This window comes from Spea bombifrons, chromosome 1 (assembly GCF_027358695.1).
Source record: "Spea bombifrons isolate aSpeBom1 chromosome 1, aSpeBom1.2.pri, whole genome shotgun sequence".
Classification (NCBI taxonomy): domain Eukaryota; kingdom Metazoa; phylum Chordata; class Amphibia; order Anura; family Pelobatidae; genus Spea; species Spea bombifrons.
In genome coordinates, this window is record NC_071087.1 from 80,421,961 (window position 1) to 80,439,532 (window position 17,572).

Here is a 17,572-nt window from a genome sequence, read left to right on the forward strand (position 1 = left end):
ATGGATCTGTGGCTAACATCTTAGTGCCAGATACCATAGTGCACCTAGTGGAGTCCATGCCTCGACAGGTCAGGGCTGTTTTGGAGAAAAAGGGGAACCTACACTATATTAGGCAGGTGGTCATAATGGTATGGCTGTGTGTGTCTGCATGTATATGTGCTGGAAGTTGGGACACATTTTTCGCTATAGTTATATTTAAGTGACAACCATACGTGGGATCTTCTCAGCTCCGGCTACCCGGAGCCTTCCCTTGCGGGACGCGGCCAGGACTGCCCACTGACGTCAGCAGGCGAAGTCGGTGGGCGGTCTTGGTGACTTTGGGGTAGTTCCCACTGACGTCGGGGGCGTTCCCACTGACGTCGGGGGCGTTCCCACTGACGGCAGTGGGAAACACCCCCATTTAATGGGAAAAATGGGCGAGGAGCAGCGCTCACCCAGGAATCTCCGGGTCAAACCCGGAGAGTTCCCCGGTATGGTGACAACTTAACAGTCTGCACTAAGGGAACAAGTTGAGCTATTTATTGGTACCTAGTTTAAGGCAAAACGTGCACATGATATAATACTGACAGGGACAGATCAAATTCAGGTGGCCTCTGAGGCAACACTGTCCCAAGGGGCCTCTTTCATTTTATATATGTGTGTCACACCACAGTGGCAATAGGTTTTAATCTTTACATGTTGATGTTCACTATTTATGCTGCCTTACTTTATGTGGGATTGGAATAAATTATTTAATCAGGTTTGTACATCCTCCGTAACCCAGGAAAGCATATTATGGGTTGTGGTCAACAACATGTAACAATAAGATGTGTCTAGGAAACAATGGCGAAAATAGCAACCCTTATTTGTCAATTCTTGGCTACACAGTATGATACCAGTGTTTCTTTTTACAGTTCTTTTCTATTTTATTCATACAAGAGACAGCCACAGAACTCATATGGAAGGGGACCACAGACAAAGCTAGCAGGGCTGTTATGCAAATCAAATTCCAGCTCTCGCATTCCCAAGAGTCAGGACATAAGCCTATTTGTTGGGACGTTAGGCAACTATGGCTATTGTCTGGCTCCACTTCTACAACATTTGGACAATCATAACTCCCTCTATACAGGTACAGACATTGAAATTAGAAGCACTTGTTTATGACTTGATCGGAACTTAAAAGATAGTGTCCATGCCTATAAGAGCACTGTTAGTGTAAACTAAATATAGAATGTAATTTTGTGCAGTATGCTAAATCCGTAAAATAAAGATAGCATTAAGGTTTAGAGAGTGGATAAAGATGCTTTCTTCTACTTTACAGGGTTTATAGAAGTATTACCATTTTGGGGATTATCCACAGATTTCAATAAATGATCTGAAAAACTAAGAGGACATTAGATATTTGTTAGGATAGAGTACTGATGAGGAAACGTTTATTATACTATATGATATGTTTCATATCTTGGTTTTATTTTAACATTTATGTACAATAAACATGTAGGTTTGCAGCTATACTAAACCATACCCCTCATTTAAGTTGGTTAAAATAGGATAGACAACTGTCCATGTTTCGCGTGGACAGTAACTGAAAAAATAACTAAGTCATTGTCCTTGATATATCTCTTTATATGGTATCATGACACAGGATGACAGCATTTGAATCGTAATTCATTTACAGCCCCCAGCACAATCATTGACCCCCAACCACCAAAATTTCCATCCCCTATTGCTTCACAATCATCCCCTTCCTTCTTCATGACCCTTAGCATAACTTCTCATTATCTCCATACCCACCCAGTATTATTTCCTCATCATCTTCATACCCTTCCAATTGCACACCCCTTCATATTCATACAAACACATTTCTTCCCTCACCTCTTTGCACGTCTGCCAGTCAGCACCGTGTTGGATATGATGTCATATATGGACTTTACTTTGAGCACCGCTATATGGACAAAAGTATTGGGACACACCACTTAATTATTGAAATTAGCATTTGGGCTAGGTCCAGTGAAGGAAAATCTTAATGCTTCTGCATATCCAGGGCCACTTTTAACGCGGGGCAAAGGGGTCAGCTACCTTTGGCCGTCATTCCTGGGGTGCCCATAGCAACTGCCCCTTGAGCCCGCAGCAACGGCGGTCATGGGGGTTGCAAATGCGCCCATCACTCTAGGGGACCCGGGCGACCCCCACTGTGCAAGCAACTTCTCTTTTACTGCCCAGTGGATGCAGGAACTCAGCAGAATCAAGTTACGTCCCGTGACCTTGCTGCATTCCTGTTTCATCTGGGCAGTAAAAGAGAAGTTGTTCACACAGTGTACGAGCAACCCAGAGGTAAGCAGCGAGTGGCACATCTGCAGTTTAGGCAAGGGGGTGGAGAGGGTGTATGAACGAGTGAATGAATGAAGAAATGAATGAATATCTGTGAATGAGGGAATAAATGAGTATCTGTGAATGAGTGAATGAATATGTGTGTGTGATAGCATCCCACAGGCAAGCTGTTTGCGAGAAAAGATGCCACAGGGAGGCTGTTTGGGTGGTCCAGTTCATTGTGTGAGATACTAGCCCTACTGCTAGCCAGAGTCATACATTTCCCAAGTATGATGGTGAGGGGCACACAAGCTCTCACTAGTGGCTGTCATAGTACGAACACTGATTGCACCTTGAAACCCTTTGGTTAGGTCCTTATAACACCTTCTTATCCCCTCCTCACACGTTGCACTTTCTTCTTTTCAAGACTCTCTTTGACAAAGGAACGGAGTCACATATCCAAATTGTGTGTGTCCCCAAAAGAAGCCTGGGGTTCACTGTGGCCTTACAAAAGTAAGTGATCTTTTCCACTTTTTTCACTGAAAACCGTGAAAAAAATGATATGTCGCCCACAACATGGAATTTGGAATACTCCAGGACACAACTGTGTTTTGTACAGTCCAGTCAAGAAGCACTAACACTTGTTTTACTTCCAGACAATGTTTTGTTTACTATTCTTCAGACTTGTTAAGAAGCACTTTTTAGATGAGTAACATTTAGCACTAAAAGGCCAGTTACATACCCTCAACATAGCGTGTCCTCTCAATAATAAATAGAAATGTAAAAGAAACTACATTCCCCGACAACCTGTCTGATCAGGAAGTGAGGAAGCCGTAGTTCTTTTTCCTTTCTGTCAATGTGTTCGACCTATCACTGGAACTACACTCCCCACAATGCTTTGCTGTAATGTAAGGTTCCGGTTGGGGCACGTTGTTCGAGATGATGGCCGCAGTTTAGGAAAGCATAGGGCACCAAGATCAAGAGGAATGTCTGTGCTGAGGCTGAGTGTTCTGTCCCGAATATTTCGGGAGCAGTATGTATCCGGGAACGGGCCGTGTCTCCTGTGCAGGCGGGGTCCTGCCAGAGGTGAGTGTGGAAGTGGGTGTAAACACGTGAGCCCCTGACCTTCCCAACTCCAGTCACCCCTGAGATGTAATGACACAGTAAGGCAGGGGGAAACTATTGCAGATGCATCCCACATTATACTAACATTTCTAACTCCGGAGGGGGTTGCACAGCTATAAATACCCTCTGTGGGGTCCATTCTCAGACATGCTGTGTCTACCCTCCAGTGTGTTATGGAAAACCTCTTAGAGCTATCATGGCCCAATAATTGTCCCAGTTAGTTCTGACCAGTCGTTTGTTACCCTTCAGGATGCCTGCTGGGGAACGTTTACAGATGGACATCCTCTGCCAGGCCAAAGGACAAGGCTGCTGCCTTTACCAACTGCAAAATAGAGCTCCTTGAAGGTAAGTAATGTTCACTAGGCATTTACTTGCAGTAAATCATTATAGTGTGATATTGTAATGGAGATGGCCACTTTTATGTTCGTCTTTACTTAACATATCCTTTTGACTTTAATATCAGAATACCGCATCCTATGATCAACTGTATTTATGATGCCATGAGACAGAGCTATCATGATTGGGGAGTCAGTACTATCAATCAGATTATTATCATCTTTTATTTATATAGCCCCAACAGTTTACGCAGTACTTAATACAATACATAAATTCTAGGGATATGACAAGACAAGAATTGACAGACTATGACAAACCGTTAGGTGGAGAGAGCCCTGCTCGCAAGCTTACAATCTTGAGGGAAATTGGGTGACAAACATAAGGCACAGAGAAAGGGTGAGAGGTAGTGTGGTGGTTGTATTAATGACAAGGAAGTTCTAGCAGCTAAGATGGTGTGGCTTCTCTGAAGAAGTGGGTTTTTAGATGTTTCTTGAATGTCGGGAGGGAGGGTGAATGCTGAAGGTTCCTTGGGAGTAGATTCCAGAGATATGGGGCAGCTCAAGTGAAATCTTGTAGACGGGAAGAGGTGATAACTGAGGAGGTGAGCCTTAGCCCATGGGAAGAACGTAGGGATCGAGTAGGAATCAGATCTTTCCTTTGTATTATAATGGGTCACACTGGCAGTGGTGGGTTTTAAGGAATGCGTTACTAAATAGCATGTTTTTTTCCCATTTGGTTGTTGGTTAAAACGTTCACGATATTAACTAATTTCTGGAGAATCATGTGATGTTGGTCTGATCTTTGCCTTTTAAACCATACACTTCACCAGATCATTTAATATTCCCTTTTCTTTTCTTTTGGGGTTTTCAGTTCTCGAGCACCGGGTACAGCAGTTGCAGGCAGAAGAGACCGCTTCAATGTTAGAACATAGGAGTTCAGCAGCAACTGTCCAAATGAAAGGCAAAGAGAAGGCAGAAAAGAAAAAACCTGTTGAAACACCCAAACGCTGGATGGAAAAGCTGAAGAATGAGCAGGTGAAAATGCATCAAAGAAAAGAACGTCTGAATGGCAAAACAGTGAAAACTGTTTCTCATCCTGATGAGACGTCTCAGCAGGCACCAGTGCCAAAGCCGCCAAAGCCACCAAAGACACCTAGCAAAAAGTCAAAGAAAACGCTTGAACATAAAAATAACATCCAGGTACCCATTGTTGCCCCAACAGAAGTAGAGGATCCTCATGTAAGTAAACTGTTACTGGAGGATAAGGATGGGAACAGATATGGAGGAGTTCAGATGAGCATCCTTTGCTATTTGGAGACCTGCATTTTCCTGGGGGATTTGGACAGAGCTCAACAGTGCCTGAATTATTATCACCAGAATCATTCAAGGAGGACTATGCTGACCACTGCTATGTACAACCTTCTCATGAGGGCCTGGGCCAAAAAGGTGAGAAATGGAGGGGTTAACCAAAGTGTTATGGCTTTAAAAGTGAAATGGGATTGAGAGCTGTACTCATCTTCAGTTACTGGTGGGCAGTTGCATACATGTCACCTAAGCCAGTCGCACCAGTTGGGAGGGTATTTGGATTCAAATGAAAAATTATAGAAATTGAGGATTTTTTTTAAAGCCTTGTGTATTTTTATTTGTCTTTATGTAAAAAGAAGTGAAGAGAACTTTCGGTAAACCGTTTTTTTTTTTTGTTATGTCTGCCTTTAGAGCTCCTTGCATCATATCGGGCAAATCTTTGTAATGTTGGAGGAGGCTGATGTGAAGCCAAATGTTGGGTCCTACGTGGCAACTTTGGAGTGCATGGGCCGCAAGGATTCTACCAAAAGCACAATCGAGAAGTAAGGATCACGAGGCTTGTGTTAACGTATCCCGTTATCCCCACAAAGGGTACATAGCTGGCTGGATGTTACAGCGGAGCCTTACGGTGATCCGACAGATCATAAGAGGCTGATTAGCAATGGCTTATAGTTCATTACTTCACGATGCTTCACATTTAGTTATCATGGACTAATCTCTGTTGATCCCTGCCAGCTATGAAATGATACATGGATTTGCCCACTCCACTATCATTGGTTCTTGACTGTACAAAGAGCCAGTATGATTCTCATAAGACAAAACATGATGTCTTAAACCCATAGCTCTTCACAGTATCATTTCCGTTCTCGTTAACTGAAGCCCTATAAAAACAAAGCACTCATGTGTAACATGTGAACTTGCAAGTGATCATGGTATTAAGTCTTCCTCTATCCCTCCCTTACTAAGAGAGTAAAATAAAGTTTCAAAAAATCTAAGATATGTTGGCAATAGGAATAAGGTAAATAAACTAAAATACCCCACCCCAGCCATCATAAATTATACATCACCGCAAATTGATCTGTGACCTAGATCTCTTATTTTAGTTTATTTCTGGGTTAGTGAGGTGAATGTATATTAGGGATGGTTTTCCTAGCTACACTACTACATGTCATTTTTTCTAGAGAGAATTGTGTTCATTTAGTGTTTTCCCAGTCATTAGAGTTTTTAGACTGTTAGGTCAAATAAATATAGTTTCTAAAGAGAGCCATTTTTATCCTTAAGCAAGATATAAGTTTTAGGGGTACATTGTTTTATTGTTGTACAAAAACTATTCAACAAGCAGCCAGGAGCTAAACTGTCACTGAGCCAGGGGTGTTCTTATAGAGGTGTTTGCAAGCCTCTATTCTCTACACACTTCACACGGGCTACTGCCACCATATGCCACTGACACCATCTCCCCATTTGTTCTCTCACTTATATTTCGTGGCTGGTTTGTGCATTAAAAATTATTCGGGATAGAATCACTTCTCGGCCCCAAAAAGATATTTAATAAATTATATATATATATATATATATATATATATATATATATATATATGATTATACACACATACACGTGTGTGTTTTTGGTGGAGCTGTCTAGGGCAGTGCATTGTCTGCTTCTCATCCCTTTGGGCTGTGATGCTCATTCTTAGTACTCTCTTTTTCCAGGTGCTTGATGCGCATGGAAGCATCAGGAATCTCAAAAGAGCAGCTGTTCAAGGACTTTCCCTATGAGGGAGATGAACAATATATGGTTCTAAAAGCCATTCGCACTGTACACAAGGACTTCCAACCTCCCCCTCCTACTAAAGTTGTTTGTATGTCCCCACTTGTGCAAGAATTTTACAGAAAGGTGAGCCAAACGATCTAATTGGTTTGTCGTCGCAAATTCCACTCTGCCTTGTACCCATTAAATAGGTGGCAAGTTTTATGTTTTGTACTGTACACAAAGTAGTAGCTTGGCTGTAAGGCATTGCATTTCCTGACTGATAAAATATTATTCATTCCCCATTTAACTAAATAATTCTTACTTTGCCTATCTTTATAATTAAATGGACTGCAAACCTTTAACCACCAAGCTGCTGCTAATGGTTATCACAACACATATGTGCCCATTAACTAATCAGTGGTTTATTAAAGATTTTTCAGTGCATGTTATCCTCTTCTGAGTATAAATTATTCATATCCCATTACTGAGACTATAAAGCATCATGGTATCTGAAACCAGCTCTACCACTTTTCCTAAATGAAGCACCTTACAGTTCTACATACTAAGTAACTATGTTACAATAAGCAATACATTTACTTATAATATATATATATATATATATATATATATATATATATATATATATATATATATATATTTACCACACTATTCTCCACTCTAAATAAAGGAGCCACATCCACAGTATCCCAAATTGGACTTCACGGTTTCTGATTTGCGTGATCGGTTTGACAGGCAGCTGGAAACTGAGAGTTGCGACACGGTCACGATAGCTTCTGTGGAGGCTGTCCAACCTGTGACAGATGATAAGAAGGAAGCGGTGAGTTAACCCAGTAACAATCCAATGCCCCAGATCCAGAATATGTTCCACATTGCATGAATTCACTGGGCTGCTCACATCTATTTATGTGCTAGAGTTCTGAAGCAGTGGGAACCATTGGTGCTCTGTTATTGGAAATCTGGTTCTTACTTGTGTTTTTCATAATTTTCAGAGGGCTTTGCTGGATACTCTTCGTTCTCAGTGGGAAAAGTCTCTGCTTCTAGCCTTCCGAGATTCAAAGAAACACCTGGAAGCGATCAGCAGGAAGATACGTAAAATAAACCTGTACCCATATCTGTGTTTGCTGGATGATGAGCAGTATGTGCAGATCATGATGCAGGTGTGGCTATATACTGTGAATAAAATAATATGATATGTGCTACTATGCAAGGATGATTACTTAATTATGAATAGTCAAATTATAGTAGTTTTACTTTTCTGATTTTAGACACCCTCCTTGATATGGTTACTCTGTTTAGGGAAGCAATTGGAAGCCCCCTTACTAGTTTTTTATATATATATATATATATATTTGTAACTTTTTTGTTAACATTTATCATTTATATCTCCATATATTGTTGCATATTTAAGCTTTGAGTTTCCTGCCAGCGCTTCTAGAGCATACCATTTATGTTATAATAGCAGCTTCTTGTACTCGTTCTATCTTTCTCACTTTATTGTTTTTTTTTTTTATTTTTATTTTTTTTATTTTTGCAGTCTCTGACCAGAATACCACCTACTGGGGAATCATTTCTCTTAATGTCTCGGGAACTGGGGAATAAAATCTTTAACAGAATCTCCATCCGCAGAAAACTGCAGGGACGCTACATGGAGAAGATGCAAGAAATATACACAGAGTACTGCCAGCTTCTGGCCAAGGATGGACAAGTGAGTCTATGTGATTTGCCTGGTTAGGAACACTAAGGGATCTTTTAGTTGCATGTTTTTTTTATTTGCCCTGTATCACATGTTTTATCTTTATCTGATATGTCTTCTGATGTCTAAAATAGTTTTTTGTTTGTTTGTTTTGTTGGTTTTTTTGGTTTTTTTTTTAAATCAAACTGCACCTAGGTTTCTGGACTTCTGCCTCGGGAAATGTGGGAACAGTTGGAGGCGGATAGGTGTCGGAGTCAGCACCTTATTAATTTGGAAACTTCTTGGCCCAATGCCTTGCTGGTGCAAGTGGGTACATACCTTGTGGATTTGATTGTGCAAGAGATAAAGCTGCCTAGCAATTTGCTCTCCCCACGCAGTGAATCCAAGCTTATCCCAGTGCTGTACCACATGTATTCTTTCCGGAGCACTCGTCAGGTATGTATACTTTAGGGTATTGGTGTTTTCATTGCCACTTTTTCTGTCAGTGCAAACACCGTGTCTTATGATAAAGTGCCACCCCTGTGACCATCTCCTACAATATTGAGAAAGTTGGCCATGTATAATACAAAGTTCATTTCAGGAAAATTCATCTATTTAGCTATGCATTAAGCCCTTCCAATGTAAGTTGCTGTAGGCCTTGATAATGCGTAGTCAGTTAAAATGTTGAACTCTCCAGCAACATCGATTATCGCTGAATAAGGCTTATACATAAGTACCGTTTCCTTGACTTTGGCTGTTGTCAATAATAGTGATTTGAATCAGGTAACTACCTTACATGTGTAAACTGACAAGCATGCTAATGGATGAAGTTAGTGACTTTTACACTGCGGTTTAAACACCAGTCCTCATACTAACAAGAGATTAACACATTACAATTACAATAGATGAGATTGCTAATCTAGCTCTCCAAGAGTAAACTTCCTTCATTAGAAATGCAATCATTATTTTATTTTTTTATCTATTTTCTCTTAAAACTAGGGAAATTACTTTTTGTTCAGCCAAGGTCAGTCTAGGTCTGTTTTCATGCTGTCTTTCTTTTCCATGTTTGACTCCTTGTTTCTTCTTGACTTGTTGCCATGTCTTAACTATTTTCGTTATCTTCTCTCTATGACATTTCATGATATATTCTTCATGTATTTCACAGATTGGTCTCATTAAACCTCACCCCATCTTCAGCCAGATCTTGTCTGAAGCTGGGGAAACACAACTTACCTTTGAATCCTATATTATGCCTATGCAGTGCCCACCTGTTCCCTGGACCTCTCCTCGCTTTGGGGCTTATCTTCTTAGCCCTGCTAAGCTTATGCGCTGTGTGGAGGGAGCAATACAGCACCAACTGCTTCTGGAGAAAAGTCCACCAGGACAATTGAACCCGGTGCTGGACTCTCTAAACCAACTCGGAATATGTGCATGGCGCATCAATCAGCCGCTACTGGATATTATTGTGTCTATTTTTAATGACAAAGGTAATGAAAAACTAGATATCCCCCCACCGTTATCTGAGGCGCCACAGATGCCTTTGCATGTCTCTTTGAACATTAACTCTTGGGACAAGATGTCTTATCAAAGAGATTTGGCCAAATGCCGTAAGAAAACTTCAGAGATGTACAGCCTGCGGATGGACTCGCTCTACAAGCTGTCAATTGCTAATCACCTTAGAGATAAGATCTTTTGGTTTCCTCACAACATGGACTTCAGAGGGCGCACATATCCATGTCCTCCATATTTTAACCATCTGGGTGGTGATGTGATGCGGGCACTGCTGCTGTTTGCCGAGGGGAGGCCGTTAGGACCGAAAGGGTTGGACTGGCTGAAGATCCATCTCATTAATCTTACTGGCCTAAAAAAGAAAAACTCAATAAAGGAAAGGAAGGAATATGCAGAGAGCATCATGGAAGACATACTGGACTCTGCTGAAAGGCCGCTCACAGTAAGTGTTTGTGAATATCTAGCCTTTTTATTTTGGTGTTTTTTTTTTTCTTTAAACGTGCTTTTATTGTTGAACCGATCTTCATTTTTCCTATCCACTATTTGCTCACAGGGTAAGAAGTGGTGGATGGAAGCAGATGAACCTTGGCAGGCCCTTGCTTGCTGCATGGAGATTGCAAATGCGTTACGTTCCCCAGACCCTTCCCAGTATATCTCCCACTTCCCAGTGCACCAGGTAAAGTCCCAAAGAAAACAGTGACCATTTACATAAAATCTAGGCTTTAAGGTGGTGAAACTCTGGGTCTAGCTGTGAGGCTATAGAAAACTAGAGTGTGTAATGTTACTTTCTCTGTGATTGCACTCTCTTAGGATGGCTCCTGTAACGGTCTCCAGCATTATGCTGCTCTGGGAAGAGATGAGATAGGGGCAAAGTCAGTGAATCTGATGCCCTGTGACACACCTCAGGATGTTTACAGTGGAGTTGCCCAGCAAGTAAGAGGGTGTTATTTATTTATGTATTTTTTGGTGGTGTGAGATCTACGAAGCAACTTTCTTTGTTGATAGCCAGGCATTCATGTAATATGTACAGTTGAACTAAAGTCAGACATGTATTGATCCACCTGTGCATGTCTGGTCAATGTATTGTGTTGGATTTAAACATAGCGCAGAGGAGGAAAATCAGCAGGATCGCTTGTGAATGTTGCCTTCTGCCCCAGGTGGAAGAATTCAGAAAGAGAGATGCTCGAAGAGGAGTGAAAATTGCTCAAGTTCTTGATGGTTTCATTGGGAGGAAGCTGGTGAAACAGACGGTAATGACGGTTGTATATGGCGTGACACGATATGGAGGCAGGCTTCAGATTGAGAAAAGGCTAAGGGAAATGGAGTCCTTCCCACAGGTAATTTTATGATCTAGGCATGTTTAGTTTTCAGTGACATTATATACACACATGTAATAAAGGGCCCAGGTTCCTGTCTGAAATATCTAGTGCAAGTTATACAGATTGCATGCACCGTCCATTCCCTGTGCTGTCCTATGGGCCAGCCATGCTTTACTTGTCAATCTTATGAAATTAATCTGTACATTTTAACAAGTGATAAACCGAGAACTTGTCATACATGCCGAGAGTACATACATTGAATCGTGTAAATGCAGGGACAGGGAAAGAAATATATCCAAACTTCTACCACGTATGCTCATCTATGCCTCTGTTCCATACAGCCATATGGGTTTTTTTCCTTCTAGATTACATTTCTAACCTCCCTTTCCCTCTCTTTACTTTTTATTTAGGATTTTATATGGGATGCCTCTCACTACCTGGTCAAACAAGTATTCAGCAGCCTGAAGGAGATGTTCTCCGGTACTAGAGAGATCCAGGTAAGGCCATTTGAAATTCGACAATACCTACTGGAAGTTCCTTTAATTTGTTCTCCACCTCTGACCGATTGCTCTGTCCTCAGCTCTGGCTGACTGAAAGCGCACGTATGATCTCTAAGGCTGGGTACACTGTGGAGTGGAAAACACCTCTAGGACTACCCATTATACAGCCATACCACCGCAGCAAGCACACTATGGTGAGTGGGGCTATGAACAAATAGGGCCTGTCGGTTTTAAGGATTTTTATCTGTGGAAGCAGTCTTATTACTGTAGTCGCCTGTCTATATATAGAGATATCTAAATATGTGTTTGTAAATACCTCGAAGTAGGACGTATCCATATTCGCATAAGTGTTTTTCATTTTGTTTGCTCTCCTCTGTATAGTGGGCAGTGTTTGTTGCTTTACACCAAACATAAGCATATACAATTCTTGGCTAGATGATCAATATTCACATAGATGAGCTAGATCTGTTCCTATCCTGCACTGAAGAAACCTACAAAAGACCAGAAAAGTCTGTAGGTGGAGTGCTCAGCTCACACACTTCAACCCCATTCTGTGCTTGGCGGCCACTTGTCTTAAAGTGCCAGGGCCACCTAATGATCCACAATCCGACCCTGATTATACGACACGAACATTTGTGAAATATGAAGAAAAATTTAATTGTCAATAGAATTCTTATTGCAAACCATACTTATTAACATATAATACTCTGTATAAGGCCTACTTTGATTATACAGAAAGTACAGGATGTTGTGCTGCTCATACCTTAAATTGCCCTGGATAGATATTATGGCTGATAAGGCTACTATGTCCTTGTCGAGGAGGATAGTATTTATCTGGAACACAGCCACCCAAAAAAATTCCAATACATGATTTTTCTAGCCGCTGTCTACAACAGTATAAAAGGCATACACAATCAGATTCCCAAAGCAAGAATTCAGTGCATACCCAGTGACTACCATTCAAAACTACCTATTTAAGGCAAACCTATTGGGGATTCCATCACACTATATGGACTTATATTGCTTAGCTTTACACACACTGCCACTCTGTGTCCCCCCCCCCGAGATATGCTGCCACTCTGTGTCCCCCCTGACATATGCTGCCACTCTGTCCCCCCCCGAGATATACTGCCACTCTGTGTCTCCCCGAGATATGCTGCCACTCTGTGTCCCCCCTGATATATGCTGCCACTCTGTGTCCCCCCCCCGAGATGTGCCCCCCTCCCCTAGACTTACCAGTGCAGACTCCCGGGTGTCTTGCGGGGCCGGCAGGGGACATCTATTCTACGCAGAACGGTATACAACTTCCGGTGCTGGCACTTCCAGCACCGGAAGTTGTATACAGTTCTGCACTGGTAAGGAGGATTGTTAAAGCTTACCGCGCGGACGTTCACCGGCGAGCATAAACAACCTCCACTGCCGGCACGTCTCCCACGGGGGGAGTCCCGGCAAGGGAGACTGTTAAAGCACACCGAGCAGACGTGCCGGCAGCGGGGGTTTACGCGCATCGCCGCTGCCGGTCAACGTCTGTGCGATGCGCTTAGACAACGTCCCGTGCCGGCACTCCCCCCGTGGAAAGTGCCGGCAGGGGAGGCTGTCTGAGCGTATCGGAGAGTAGGATGCAGGTCCCCTGCACCGCTGCGGGGGATCTGTATCCTAACCCTGCCAGACCTCGAGCTCCCTAATGTTGGGCTAGTTAGTGGGAGGTCGTGATCTCCCCAACCAGCCCTGCTCATCAGGCGCCCGCTGATCAGGGCTAGTTGAGGAGATCACGATCTTGCACCTACCTCGGCGCGGCCCTGAAGGCCGGCCCAGGGGAGGCGGCTTCTCCGCTCGCCCCCCCCCTAGAGATTTGTGATTCTCCAGTCCAGCTCGGTAAGTTTTAGTACCCGGCGTATAAGACGACCCCCGACTATAGAGAAGATTTTCACGGGTTAAAAAGTCGTTTTATATGCCGGGATATACGGTACTTAAGGAAGAAGCTGCAGCCACAGAAGTACAGCTCCCTTCTTCTTCTATGATCTGAACGAGTGGCAGGACCCCATTAAAATGAGTGGGAGCGTTTTCAGTGCATGTACGCAGAATACCCCCCGTGCATGGGGGGCATGATAATAGTTTAATGGGACCTCTCAGCTGTTACATGCATAATGCATATGATGGCTGAAGAAAGAAGCTTTTAAATGCGAATTTTACCTTTTTTATGGAAATGGCATTCTGTACAACAAAACAGCAGTTTTGTTTTTTGTGTTAATGCTCTGAATTATGTATAGCAAACATTCTGGTGTGCATGCTCGTACTATAAAATCAATACACAGTGACTCATGAGTGCTAGATCCTTGGGGATCACGCTATGGAGAATGGATCTCCACCGTTAACTGATCGGCCATTCAATCACAGGTGCGCTTTGCATAAATTGTCTCATCTGTGTAATCCTACATAATCTGTAAAAAGAAAGAGGGCAACGAAACCAATTACTAGCAACAGAGCACAAATGATCCAGATGTTTTTATAAATCCCCTCTTCATTGCCTTTACCATCAGCCAAAATTCCCCCTGACATCCGCTGAAACATTTCTTTTATTTCTTTACAAATCATTTGAAGTCTAGCTTTTTGACAAAAAGACGGCAAAATCCACCTGCAGATTATTTTTGCTATTTTCGTGTGGCTTCTACATTTTTATTTTTGGAGCGGGGTTTTTTTTTTTGTTTTTTTTTTTTGTAATCCAACATCGAACAAGCAATAGCATCACAAAAGAGATTACACAAGTTAATCCTCTTAACCTACAAAGATATTATGGCTTTATCTTTCACTCAAAGGGACATATCCTCTTAAAAATAATGACATTCTTGGCATTCTACTTGCTTTTGGTAGAGGTAATAAAAATGATTTTCCACCTCTTATCACCGCGAGATTTGTTAGCAGGTTCTTGTGAAGCAGATATGGAGAACGGAGAGGTTAGCCTGTGGCTTTTTGCGTGGCTCTCTTTATCTGAATAATTAGGAGCTAATTGATTTCCTTTCGTCTGCTAGCCAGAATGTCTGGAGTATCAGTGTTTTTCATCCGTTCAGCACACCTGCATTTTATTAATGATTTCACGTGTATGAATGTGTTTAATAGACCTCTACAATCGTTTCTTGTAAGTTGCATTTGGTTATCGTTAATTGGGAATTTGGATCTGGATTCAGAGGCTACAGCCATGGGAAAACCTGAAAACCATCCACTCCCTCTGCTCATGTTAATCATTTAAACAAAAATAACGTTACCCAGGGGAGTGGACTTGGTAAATGACCATATTAGTGTATTCTAATGGAGCTCAAAGTGAAACCTTTAAAACAATTATCTTCTTGTATACGAAGCAGTAATTCGTAAGTCATTACCACCTATTTCCATGTACGTCATTGTCTTCTGCATGTGATGCATCTCCAGTAATTTCTTTCCGCAGTTCTCCAGTAATTTGCAGATAGTCAACTTGCAGAGCAGTCACGATGCCAACGAGTGAGTGTTCTGTTGTATGCCCGCTTTCCCCACTGTTTTTCCTCTATCTACCCCTACCAACTCTCTCTCCTCACCCTGTGCTTGTGAAGTGTCCCCCCTCCTCCTAAGAATCATATCCCCCATGTATTATGTGCCCTGCTGTCACATTGCAACAACCTGTGTTTGATTGTCCCAACTGACCTCTTGTCCTCTTGCCACAGGCGTCCAGACACCTTGAAGCAAAAAAATGCATTTCCTCCCAATTTTATCCATTCTCTGGATTCCACACACATGATGCTCACTGCTTTGCACTGCTATAGGTAAGTTCCAAACCTTAGTACTTAACTGCTATATCCCTTTTTTGAGGTGGGTTAATACCAGCTTTTCCTTCTTGTTAAAGTTATCTTTTAACCACCTCTGTATTATGCTTTATTCGTATTCTCAAAGAACACACTGTTGGTGGTCCAAGCTAGCAGCTCTGCATATTGTATTATTAGGACACTCAATGTCAGCCTGACCGAGTCTACTGAAATTTTTCTGTGTTTCCAAATTACGTGCGTTAACCCTGAAAGACAAGTTTGTTTATGATGGCTTAGTCTAAATTGGACCCCTAGGTTCGACATTGTTTCGTTAGTTTGTTGTGGAAATTGTGGGAGTTAGCTATTTTTGCTAGGTTTGGCTAATTACCGCTACTACAACTCTCTCTCACTTCCTGTAGCCATGGTCTCACTTTTGTGTCCGTTCACGACTGCTTCTGGACCCATGCAGACTCTGTTGACATCATGAACAAGGTAGGAAAGTATTCCTGTTATCTTATGTTTTCGCCCTCATATGTTGTGATAAAATTAGCTTACTTTTTTTGTTGTAAAACTGCAAGTAATATTTCATTGCTCACTCGCTATATAGATTGCCGGGTTTCTTTAGTGTTCCTTAGAATCGCTCCTGTCAAAATATGTTGAGCAACTAGGACAGACAGTTTTCAATTTTCATAAAAAAAATTCTGTCAACTGTAATTAAACTTGCCAAACTCAAAACTAGATAGTTGTACAGATATGTAATCACCAGGCCACTTCTACTTGCATTTGCAATTAGAATACAAAACCTAATTGAGGCTAAAAGCAGTAATACCAAAATCCCCAGTACATCTTTGCCTGCACGAGTGCTACTAAATTGGTGTTTCCTCCAGTAGGTATCAGTTATGGTCTTGTAGAGGAATATAGACAATGGTCCCATATAGCTTTGTGTTGGTCCAACCAGCAGCGCAGGTGACAGTAACAATTCTCAGTAATGCTTCATACTGGTACAGTCTCTGCAGGCAACGGTTCCAGCAGTGGCAATAAATGTGCATGGGGTATCCAACACACGGTGGTAGTAGTATAACATATATAGTATGCATATATGTGCTTTTTTTATAGGTTTGCCGGGAGCAGTTTGTGGCTCTGCACAGTCAGCCGATACTGCAAAATTTGTCAACCTTCTTACTTCAGAAATACTGCCAAGAGTGAGTACTGGAGGGAAGATGTGGGTTAGGCATAGGGTATGTAGTGATTAGTGCATGGGGGAAGGACTTTATTAATTACTGTTTTGTTATTGTTGTCAGTTCAGAGACTAAGCTCTCAGACTGCCTCAGGATGAGCCTTCATTTCAGCAAAGTACCAGAGACCGGTAAGTAAATGGGTGACTCCCTGCTGTGTGTAAATATAGAGTAATGATGCACCTTTACTTCATTTATATTTGTCTCACCCATACGTGCAGGAGACTTTGACTTGGAGCAGGTTAAAGAATCAACGTATTTCTTCAGTTGAGCCAAACATCCCATCAGGTTTCGGTGCTGAGAAGACCCTCTATATTGAAAACCCCAAACTGCTGTGTTGGCGAGATACATACCCAATGGTTCTGGGCAGTTATGTGTTTGGAGTCCGTGTCAGTCTATCCTTCCTGTGGAAGTTTTCCCTTGACTATAAACTCCATTATCACATGTGTTAAGACAGGGAAGCTTACATGTACATTGTTGTAAATAAAACTGAGGTTTAATCTTGTTTTGTATGATAGATGCCCTTTGTCTGTTTGTGGCTAGGGAATGTGGAACTTCATTTTGAAGAGGCCTGATTACCCTAAGGGTCGTGGGTCCTCTTCACATGATTTTGTCACTTTTTGTACGTTGGGATTTTGTCAGCCAAGTACGTTGGGCAGCTGAAGCTCACTGGAGCTGACCCCCCCCCTTTACCTTTTGTTTTAATGTTTTGGTGAATGTGTGCCAGAATAAGCATGTA

At 42.0% G+C, this 17,572-nt stretch overlaps 1 protein-coding gene across 1 annotated transcript; it reads left to right on the forward strand.

The window, feature by feature from the left end:
- Positions 1 to 3,211: 3,211 nt before the first annotated feature.
- POLRMT (RNA polymerase mitochondrial) lies at positions 3,212 to 17,345 on the forward strand. Its single transcript, XM_053465240.1, has 21 exons — positions 3,212 to 3,375; positions 3,664 to 3,759; positions 4,621 to 5,195; positions 5,466 to 5,596; positions 6,765 to 6,948; positions 7,493 to 7,642; positions 7,815 to 7,982; positions 8,360 to 8,530; positions 8,714 to 8,953; positions 9,663 to 10,448; positions 10,560 to 10,682; positions 10,817 to 10,939; positions 11,164 to 11,343; positions 11,736 to 11,822; positions 11,906 to 12,019; positions 15,268 to 15,320; positions 15,521 to 15,619; positions 16,018 to 16,090; positions 16,715 to 16,800; positions 16,900 to 16,964; positions 17,055 to 17,345. The coding sequence occupies exons 1-21, from the start codon at positions 3,276 to 3,278 to the stop codon at positions 17,102 to 17,104; spliced, it is 3,654 nt and encodes a 1,217-aa protein (XP_053321215.1). The 5' UTR covers positions 3,212 to 3,275; the 3' UTR covers positions 17,105 to 17,345.
- Positions 17,346 to 17,572: the final 227 nt, after the last annotated feature.

What these genes read in the sequence shown, in the direction of transcription:
- POLRMT (XM_053465240.1), top strand. Translation starts at nt 3,276, where the DNA reads ATGTCTGTGCTGAGGCTGAGTGTTCTGTCCCGAATATTTCGGGAGCAG. An exon ending in TTCTGGCCAAGGATGGACAA is followed by an intron (nt 8,531 to 8,713) that starts GTGAGTCTATGT and finishes AACTGCACCTAG; the next exon opens with GTTTCTGGACTTCTGCCTCG. An exon ending in CTGTTGACATCATGAACAAG is followed by an intron (nt 16,091 to 16,714) that starts GTAGGAAAGTAT and finishes CTTTTTTTATAG; the next exon opens with GTTTGCCGGGAGCAGTTTGT.